The 10791-nt window shown below is 45.6% G+C and overlaps 1 protein-coding gene across 1 annotated transcript in view; it reads right to left on the reverse strand.

The window, feature by feature from the left end:
- Window positions 1-9938, reverse strand: part of fut8a (fucosyltransferase 8a (alpha (1,6) fucosyltransferase)) — a 31850-nt gene extending 21912 nt beyond the window's left edge. The window contains exon 1 of the mRNA XM_062523153.1: window positions 9547-9938. Within this exon, the coding sequence (XP_062379137.1) occupies window positions 9547-9749 (203 nt within the window). The 5' untranslated portion in view covers window positions 9750-9938. The remainder of the gene's footprint in view (window positions 1-9546) is intronic.
- Window positions 9939-10791: the final 853 nt, after the last annotated feature.

Consider the following 10791-nt stretch of genomic DNA (forward strand, 5'->3'; position numbering starts at 1 on the left):
ACCACGATTCTCTGATTGGCAGATGGATAGACCCACTGCTAACTGTGACCTTGTGAGTCACACACACACACACACACACACACACACACACACACACTTGGAGAAGCCTGTGCTCCTAGCAGGAAGAATGGGAGAAACATCACAAGCCTGTGATTCCGATTGTTACCCTTGGTACTAGCTCCGAACTTTAGTAAAGAAGTTTCATAGTGCAAACTGTGGAGTAAAACACAGCCAATGGCAAGGTAAGCCTATACGTGAAAGCTCATTGATCTCAGACAAATACCTGGTTCAAAAAGAGTGTCAACATCAAGTATTTTTGGCAAAAACAAATCTTTGAACACTCCGAATTGCTTTTTGTTTTTCCAGTTGTTTCAATGGTACATTTTTAATACATCATTTGAGTTGCTGCAGTTGGCAGCCAAGTTGGGATGGCAAAAGTCCCGCGAATCTGGACTCAAATCAAGCCCCCCAGGCGTGCCTGCTCTGTTTCTACGAGATAGAAGCCAGACCGGCATCTTTAGCAGACATACCTTTGCAAAGACCGTAATACTACAAACAAAATCGACTGCTTTTACTCTCTGCCATGGAAGGATTGGTTGTGAGAAGCAAGTATCTGTTGCTAGACAAGACGGATCAGTAAAGAGGGAGTTGTCGTGCTATACGCGCAGAAGAAAGAAACTGGCCCTCATTCACCAAACAAATGTACATAAACATGACATAAAATGCAGGCATAGGATAAGCGTACTGCTAAAAGCGTAAATGCAAAGCTTGGCATTTTTCAATCTCAACTTGAGTGGTGCACAAAAGAATATGCTGTCCTCCAGCCGATCGGACTCCTAAGAATTTTCTTTGTGTACAAAATAATATGTTGTCCTCGAACTTGTCTCCAGGGTTCCAGGAACACGTTTATGTTTTCTTTTTCAGGAAAAAATGGCATGTGTCGTTTGGTTTTGCAATGAAATGCATTTGGTAGAAGCGCATGACACAGTCTGTCTGCAACTTCAAGTCTGTTGCACTTAAATCTCCAAATTCCCGACTTCCTTTGATGCCACTTTTCTGACTGCCTAAAGTAATTGGTTCAGCTGGACTTGCAATATCACCTTGGCTATCTCAAGGTCAAACTAATCTCTTTAGGACATATTATGCACCTCCATCTTGGGGTGAGACCTCTAAAAATGAGAATATTCTATTAAAATTATGCTTGTTTTCAGCTGCCACATTTAACAAACACCCGTTCATTCTTACGCCTGAATCGGTCTGATACAAACATTTCAGAAATCACACCTGAGCCCTGTTCTGCACTGGTTTCTATGTTCTGATAAATGAGTATGTGTGTGTGGTGTGTGTGTGCATGTGTGTGTGTGTGTGTGTGTGTGTGTGTGTGTGTGTGTATGTGTGTGTGTGTGTGTGTGTGTGTGTGTGTGTGTGTGTGTGTGTGTGTGTGTGTGTGTGTGTGTGTGGCTAAAGTAAACACGGACTGGCATGTGAGGATGAAGCATGGTCATTGATGGAGGGAATACAGCAGTGAGAGAGATGGATACAAAGACTCACTATATCCTGTACTGTACTCTACTGTACTATATATACCCAAACCACTTCTGATATACTTCCTAGTCAGCGCCACATTTGTGGTTGTGATTCAAAGCCATCAAATATGTTTATGATCAGATTAGAAAAAACAATTACACACAACCGACTCATCTTTCATTATTGTTTGACAACCTCAGTTACATCAAAGTATTGTGCAAGTTTGTTTAACAAAATGATCACTCTGTGGTGACTGGCTGATCAGCTATCTTATGCGCCAAGTGTTTCCTTCCGAGCGCTTGACATCAACTTGAAAAATGGCCTCAACTTAATCACAAAAATAATTTTATTAAATGTGTCTATATTAAATTATGTTCAGAAAACAATATTTCCAGCATTCTGTTGCGACTGACCAGAAACGGCAATAATTCACTCTATCGACAGTTTGATTCATTCACCGCTGTTTTGGCAGCCGCGGTGGTCATTGGCAATTCAGTGTAAATGAAGCAAAGCCCAAGCCAACTCGCAAAATCAATCAGCAAAGCAGACTCTTGTTGACACATCCCAGCGCAGGACCCAGAAAATGAGGACACACACACGCCATGACAGAAGAAGAACACGAGACAACCACAGTAAGCATAACAATGAGAGGCACTCCAAACAGAGTCTCTGTTAACAAGACCGGCAGATGGCCACTAGCACAGCAGTGTGTTTAGAGAAGGCCCCATTTAACCACGGAGCAGCGCCGCCTGCATGGGCAAGAGCAGAAGAATGGGACGAAGGTCAGTGTGGACAATGGAGGAAATTGAATTCCAAAACTTCAGCGGGCCGAAGACACTCCTCTGCACCCCATTTCTAAAGGACAGGCCACACACACTAGGGGGGATTATTATAGAGACTGCAACTCATCAGGTGGAATTTCTATGCGGGCATACAGATGTAATGGAGCCAACACGTATCATGCCAGTCAACAGAGAACCCGGAATAAGGATATATAGGGGCTGTTGAAAGGGGATGTCTGAAAGAGGTCTCTTGCTGCTTTGCATGGTAATGGAAACCTACGCGATGTACAAGCTCGGCGTATCTCATCCTGAGATGTAAACAGAGATGAGACCCAGCTAATGCAGGTCTCTGAGGTTAGAGAAACAGCCCATAATAAGCCTCCAGACAGCAGAAAGAACCGCTCGTTTCACTCTATCCTAAAACAGTGACCCCCCCCCCCCTTCTTTTAATTCAAACAAACATTTGGCACTGACTGCACAGCTTCAATATGATGTGCAAGACCATATCACCAGCCATTTTTGACAGGCCGTTTTGATAATAGATGATGGATAATGCTCTGCCAACTGAACGGCAGATAATTGTTTAATAATGAAAATGCTTCCTTGTGAATAAAATAATTTGATCTGATGTGTGTGTTTAGAGCCTGAGATCGCCATGCCACACCAGGAGTTGAAAAAAATGTTTTTTTTGGGGAGGTTTTAAATTGGCCAGGTGTTCTGCATAACAAGACAACGGGACACAAGAGAAGAGAGAGAAAAAAGCAGCAGAACACAACACGACACACATCGGGAAAAATACGGACAGGGGACAGCTGGAATCAGTCTTTATCTCTCTCTCTCTCTCTCTCTCTCTCACACACACACACAAACACGCACGCACGCACACACGCACATACACACACACACACACACACACACACACACACACACACACACACACACACACACACACACACACACACACACACACACACTTAGCGTGCAACACATACACTCTGCAGCCCCCTCTTGTCTTAGTATCGGCTCATGTAATTCTGTACCCGGTGGGGGGCTGTCATCAGCCGAGAGTGTGTACGCTGCATCTTGATTCTCTCTGCCTATCATTCCTGTCCTGTGAGTGTGTGTCTGTCTGTCCGCCTCTCTCTGTGTGTGTGTGTGTGTGTGTGTGTGTGTGTGTGTGTGTGTGTGTGTGTGTGTGTGTGTGTGTGTGTGTGCGTGTGTGCATCTGTCAGCATCATGTAAATCATCTGTGTGTCAGTGCTTCATCTCTCTATGTCAATCTGCTGTATGTGTGTGAGTACATGTCTACATCTGTCAATGTCTCAGTGTGTATCTATGTGTGTGTGTGTGTGTGTGTGTGTGTGTGTGTGTGTGTGTGTGATTCATTTCCAGGCTGTGGGGCTTGACCAGGCATGCCGAGGCTCAGACAGTGGACAGACTCCACTATTAACTGTTTTATCTGTAACAGTGTGATTATCAGTGTGTTTGGGATCAAGCACTCAAGCCACACACACACCCACACACACACACACACACACACACACACAAGCACCATAATCCCACTGATCAACTGCCATATGCTGTTGTTCAGCATGAGCATGACTGTCTCCAACGATGGGCCAGTAGACTTATTAGTGTGAGTGTGTGTGTGTGTGTGTGTGTGTGTGTGTGTGTGTGTGTGTGTGTGTGTGTGTGTGTGTGGGTGTGTGTGTGTGTGGGTGCGTGCATGCTTCTGTCAGCATCTGTCAGTGTCATGTAAATCATTTGTGTGTCAGTGTTTCATCTCTTTGTTTTTGCTTGAGTGTATGAGTACATGTGCACATCTGTCAGTGTCTGTGCATGAGACTGTGTGTGTGTGTGTGTGTGTGTGCCTCTCTCAATGACAAATGACATATTGGAGAACACCCTAACATCATGTCACATGATTTGTTTTTACTACTACCACTACCACTACTACTAATTTTCTACACCCTAACACAGCAGGACAGCTTGGTTTCTTCAGTGTCCTCCTCCCGTATGTGTGTGTGTGTGTGTGTGTGTGTGTGTGTGTGAGTGGGTGGGTGTGTGTGTGTGTGCATGTATACTGTATCTCTCAATAACAAATGACATTGTTACTATACTGCAACTACTACTACTACTACTACTAATTTTCTACACCCTGACACAGCAGGACATCTTGGCTTCTTCTTCCGCATCGTCCTCCCCTCCAGAGAGAAAGAGAGAGAGAGCGTGAGCCGTAGATGCTCCATGGTGTCTCAGCTAAAGGTGTCTTTCTGAGAGAGGGCAAATTTACTTTAGCCTCCCAACGGGTGCCCCGGGCTTCATGTCTGAAGTTGAAACAGCATGACAATATGAGCTGTGGAAAAAATAACGTTGACGGAGAACTCCGTGCCTCCTAACTGACCTCATGTCCCCTGAGTGCTGTCAGCACCGGCCAACACCATGATCTCAGAAATGCTGACAAAGTCACCAGGAATGTATAAAATACGAAAAATAAACAGTAAAGGTGAGAGATGGTGGTGGAAGTCTTTCTAAATTGTACCAGAGGCAGTTCTTAAGGAACTTTGATTGTACTTACTGTAGAACAATATCAATTTCCTCTCTTTGTCTCTCTCGCTCTCCTTCTCTCCCTCTTCCCTCTCTTTCTGACACACACACACACACACACTCACACACACACACACACACAGTAGCGTACTGGCACATTTGGGAAAAGTGGTGTAGTTAATTAAAAATCAGAACAAGCTCCGAATACAGCCACTGAACATTTAGCTCTTTTCTCAAGGTGATGATCCAAGTGGCAACTTTTAAAACAATGTTGCTGGGCAACCAGCGTCGGCGGTTCCATATGCTCTCTTTGAATGATAATGAAAATGCGCCTACTTATAATTAATTGAAGTTCTCCAGAAAAAAAAAAAAGAAAAAAGAATGCTGCCCCAATGTCATCGGGAGAACGTTCCAGAAGAACAATACTCAGCAGCATCGGCCAGAAACACAGCTCAGAGAGTCTTGCCTTGTGTATCATCAGCTTTATGGCTTCTAAAATGATGTTTCGCTCTCGGAACGCTCAGCCCAAATTAGGAAGCACCCTAGGCTGGGCTCAGGACAGACACAATTAGAGATGAAAGGAGACGGTACCAGAGGGACTTCAGGAATTAAATGAGGAGCATTTTTGTCATTCCTAAGCAGGGCTCAACCTGGGTGCAACGGTGCGCTGTGAGTAAATATTAAGATAATGGAGCGCTTAAATGCCACGAGAACGCTGCAGTTTGATACAGTTTATGTATACAGAAACAGAGCTCACTGTGATGACCTTTGGAGATAGATCCAGATAGGACTGAAACATACTGGAGATAGGGAGAGAGATACATCAAATAAGACGTGAGAGAGTGTGAAGGAGAGAGAGAGAGAGAGAGAGAGAGAGAGAGAGAGATAGGGGCAGATAGAAAGAGAAAGGAAAGATGCGATAGAGAAAGAAGCATGAAAGTGAGAGAAGAAGTGTACAAGAAAGTGAGAGTGAGAGAGGAAGAGCGCATGAGAGAACAGAAGAGGAGGAGGAGGAGGAGGGCGTTTTGGTGAGGGTAGCATTCTCCGTTATGTGCTGGTGCAGAGGTCAGGCTCTTGGAAATCAATATCCAATCACTAGCATCACCCCGCACTGTCGTTAAGGATTCCCCCATAGTGCATTCTGTCCAGTCAGCCTCCCATGGAAAGGAGGCTCCTGGGGATGAATAATTGACGGCCCTCCCCTGCTGTGCTGTGTGGGGTGTCAGTTGCAGAGTTTTGAATGGGAAATTCAAGGAAACCGTGTGGGTGGTAGAGCCGTAATGGCTCCTCTGAGCTGAATCTGTCTCCGCCCTGTACCCTGTCAGAATAGTAACTCTGCTGAAATCAGTTATTCCTCGGGATTGCCTTTACACCGCTTTTTTTCCCCCCAGGACGAGTACGAACGCTTCCATTTGTACATTTTGCTGATAACGAACACTGATGTAACGACTTATAATAGCCAGTAGCGCGATCATAAAAAAACACAACAATTACTTTTATTAACCGCAATTATTTACAATTAAGATCAAAGTGCAGTGACTGGCAAGACTGGCAAAGACTGATAGGGCAGCTGGAGTAGCGGTCGTAAATTTGCGCCATCAGCTCTTTTTCCGGTAGGCAAATAGGATAAGAGAGCAGCAAAAAGACAGAAGCACTCCTGGCTGCAGCTCCAGTGCCTGAGAGCTGAGTTTAATGGCATGCTGCTATGGAGTGCTATCAGTGTTGGTATGAGTGGTATTAGAGAATGCTGGAGTAAAAAATATGAGCGTGTGAGCTCAGTATATCAGCCCATCACACCTCTGCCTGATATCGTAGCATCCGTGACTATTTCGCACACACACCCTCACTCGGTGTGTGTGTGTGTGTGTGTGTGTGTGTGTGTGTGTGTGTGTGTGTGTGTGTGAGAGAGAGAGAGAGAGAGAGAGAGAGAGAGAGAGAGAAAGAGAGATAGATAGAGATAAAGAGAGGGAGAAAAAAAAGTGAGAAAGAGTAATCCACAGAAAAACGATGAGTAGAATGAATGAAGTATGAAGAGTCCCCCTTCACAAAAAGAAAAAGAAAGAAAGAACGAAAGAAAGAGAGAAAGAAATGAAACATCCCTTGTTCCCAGTGGATGATTTTTATGGCTGGCTGATAACACTGAGCCGCCCTAATAAGTCCCTTTTTGCATTGGCTGCTTACACTAGCACTCAGGCCCCCCTCCTCCCCCCCGGGGCACACTTACACTCTCCAGCAGGCAAATTGGCTGCTTTTCCTATCAGTCACACGTTTCCCCTAAACTAGGCAGCCAGCGCGATGGGCTGTCTGTCAAACTGCAGATGGCTTCTGAACGATGCCTCCAACATGTGTGTGTGTGTGTGTGTGTGTGTGAGAGTGTGTGTTTGTGAGAGTGTGTGTGTGTGTGTGCGCACGTGTGTGTTCCAAAGGAGACGAGTGGGAGACGAGAGGAGAGGAGCCCCCAAACACAAGCGTTTGGACGCAGATGAATGAGTTCTAATGTCTTAATGAGGTCCATATCGAGACGGAGAACTGGAATCCTTAAGCAGCAGGAAGGAACGCTAAGAAATGCTGACAAACAGGACACAGTGTTGGCTATCAGTTCCAACTGGATCAGTTCCACGTTGTATTAAGAATTCTTGGGTATACTGGGTCGTTAATGAAAAGGTAAAATGTATTCAATGCTCACTAATAGTGTAATGTATTTACTGTAATATGACTTGACAAATAGGTATTGTGTATATTATATAAAAGTATATTATGTACTGTACAAGTATATATTTCTCACAAATACTGCATATGATGGAGATAAAAACTGAAAAGTAAATACCAGGGCACCATGGCAACCGTTTGTAAACTGTTAGCACATGCACATCAGGTGGTTCTGAAAGCATGTTCTTTGAGGAGAAGAACAGATTCTAAGCCAATCAGAGGGAGTCCTTGTGGGAATAACAGCACACGGACACCACGTAGTGCAGGAGAGAGAGAGAGAGAGAGAGAGAGAGAGAGAGAGAGAGAGAGAGAGAGAGAGAGAGAGAGAGAGAGAAAGAGAGAGAGAGATAAAGAGAGAGAGCGAGAGAGAGAGAGAGAGAAAGAGAGAGGAGCATGATGGTGCATTATAAATCAATTAGAAAAGGCCCAGGAGGCCTTTCCCTTTACTTGAAGTTCTCTTTCCCCTCAAGCCAAACTAGCGAGAGGGGATTCAGCTCAAAGCAGAAGAGTGATATCACTCGACGACACAGAGGGGGAAAGGAGGATAGAGAGAGAGAGAGAGAGGATGAAGGGGGGATAAGAGACAAATAGAATAAAGTAAGACTAAGAAAGAGAATGAGGAATAGATTTGGGGCTTGAGGAAACAACAGCAGGAAAACATCAAACACACCCTGAAGGGGAGCACTGACGAGCTTTAGAAAAAAAATCAATCTGCTGGTTTGGGCTTCATTTCATGTTGAGATATGACATGAGTGTGCTACTGGATAGTTCTCCGCCTCGGACCCGTGCCGAGCCGGCCAACAGTTCATCTCAGGCCTGTGGCATTAAACTACAATATTTCAGAAGCCTAGAGACACTCCTAATTCTGCAGTACTTCACTTTTACTGTATGTCTCTTCAAATGCGGACAGGTCAATTATGCATCTGTTTGCGCATGTTGTTGTTCCTCATCTGACTTCTTGACGGAAAAAAAAGTTCTTGTTGTTAACCAACGGCGAAAGGAGAGGGATGTGCTGTGGTTAAAACACGGACAAAATCAGAGCATCACTGCAACCCAGTAACTAGTGTTCTATCACCTCCATTATCTTGTTTTTATAATTACTGGAATCCAAAATATATTGCAATCAAAAACAATACAAGCCCTACAATACCCAGAGATAGATAGTAAGCAAGATTGTCTACATGTTTGCTACATGAAGATGTCATTATGTAGCACATGGGATCTCACTAATGTGTGTGTAGCGTGTGCGCTGCATGCCTTCGGCCTCAGGCATGTTATGTGAATGTGCACACCATCACAAAATGTCATTTGATCATCGTCAATAAAAATCATACAACATATGAATTCACATATGGACACTGTGCCTTGACAGTGTATACAAGGCTGCAGCAAATGTCAGCAGCATAAGGTTACTCTTCCAATCGTACTGCATTTTTAAATCCGCAAACACTAAAGTTAAAGTGCAGCATATATGCACATTACTTATATGAGTCATAGAGCTTTAAATGGATCTTGTGGGGGGAAGGAAAATGAAAGAAGAGAGAGGGAGGGACAGAGAGAGAGAGATAGAGAAAGAGAGAAAGAGAGAAAGACAGACAGGGAGAGGGAGATAAAGAGGGAGATAGATAGATAGATAGATAGATGGATAGATAGATAGAGATGATAGAGAGAGAGAGTGACAGAGGATGAGAGAGAGAAAGAGAGAGAGACAGAGAGGGAGACAGGGAGGGAGATAGATATAGATAGATAGAGAAAGATGATAGAGAGAGAGAGGGAGAGACAGAGGAAGAGAGATAAAGAGAAAGAGAGAGAGAGGGAAAGGGATACAGGAAGGGAGAGCGAGCTCTATAGAGAGAGAGAGAGAGAGAGAGAGAAGGAGGGAGGGACAGAGGAAGAGAGAGAAAGAGAGAGCGGGAGACAGGGAGAGACAGATAGATAGATAGATAAATAGATAGACAGATAGAGAGAGAGCGAGGCGTACCGTAGCGTCTCGGCCATGCGGCGCAGGTCCTCGTTCTGCTGCTTGAGGCGCTCCAGCTTGGCCAGGATCTTGGAGAGCTCGCGGCTGGAGCGCTCGGGGTGCTCGCTGTCGCGCACCAGGTGCCCGCCGATGTAGAAGAGCAGCGTGCCCCACGCCAGCAGCACCAGCATGATCCAGCGCCACGAGCCCGTCCATGGCCGCATCTTCTTCAGCCCGGCCTCCGCCGCTGCCCAGCGGGCACCACAGGGGGGGGGGGGGGGGGGGGGGCAAGTCACCGAATGTGTGTGTGAGGGGTTAGGGGTGTGTGTGGGGGGGGGGTGTGTGTGTGTGTGTGTGGAGGGAAGAGAGGGTGTGTTGTCCTCGTCACAACGCCATATGCCGACACGTGGTCGTCGTCTTCGTCATCATCATCATCGTCGCCGTCGCCATCCCCCGAGGTGAGGTGAGGAGGGGAGAGAAAGACTGGAGGAAGAGGACGATGGGGAGGAGGAGAAGAACGATGAAGAGCGTGTCCAGGGGCTGCTTATCGTGCTACTCCGGCAGTTACCACATCTTTGCGGCTGGTCTGGGAACAGCGGTAGTTGATGCGTGCGGCTGGGGTCCCGAGGGGTCGTGCACGGATGTCTACTGGTTGCAGTTCAGTCTCCAGCGTGAACCTTCCTTCAGACAGAAACTCCTGTTTGAAAACAGCACACAAAGTAGACCAGAGTTAATTAAACACTGTTATAAACTCAGCATTGATTACTTTTTTTTTTAATTCATTGTAACACAACATGTACACTTGGAGGCTGAGGTGCACACACACACACACACACACACACACACACACACCATCCAGGGACATGGTTTAGATACTCTAACTTTTTCTCCACACACACAGTCACACATACACACACAAAGTCACACACACACACACACACACACACACACGGCAGCCCAGTAGTCCAAGCTTATGAATATAGATCTTTTGCCAGGTGCTAACAAAGATGAAATAATGCGGATTGATTACGGATATTGAGCCGAGTCTTCCTGATTCATTACCCGGACAGATGGAGAATACTTATCTTTCATTATAGATGGCGCGGGCAAAATAGAGACTTATTATGGATTTCTATGGGCGGCATATACAATCTGTTATGGATTGTAGCGGGAGAGTGTCAGGCGGGCCAATCAAAGGGCCGCAGCAGGACTGGGGGAATCAATGGCATGACCTTCTGCCTGGGTCCGCAAACAGCCAGCGGCTAG

Source organism: Sardina pilchardus, chromosome 20, assembly GCF_963854185.1.
Source record: "Sardina pilchardus chromosome 20, fSarPil1.1, whole genome shotgun sequence".
Taxonomy (NCBI): domain Eukaryota; kingdom Metazoa; phylum Chordata; class Actinopteri; order Clupeiformes; family Clupeidae; genus Sardina; species Sardina pilchardus.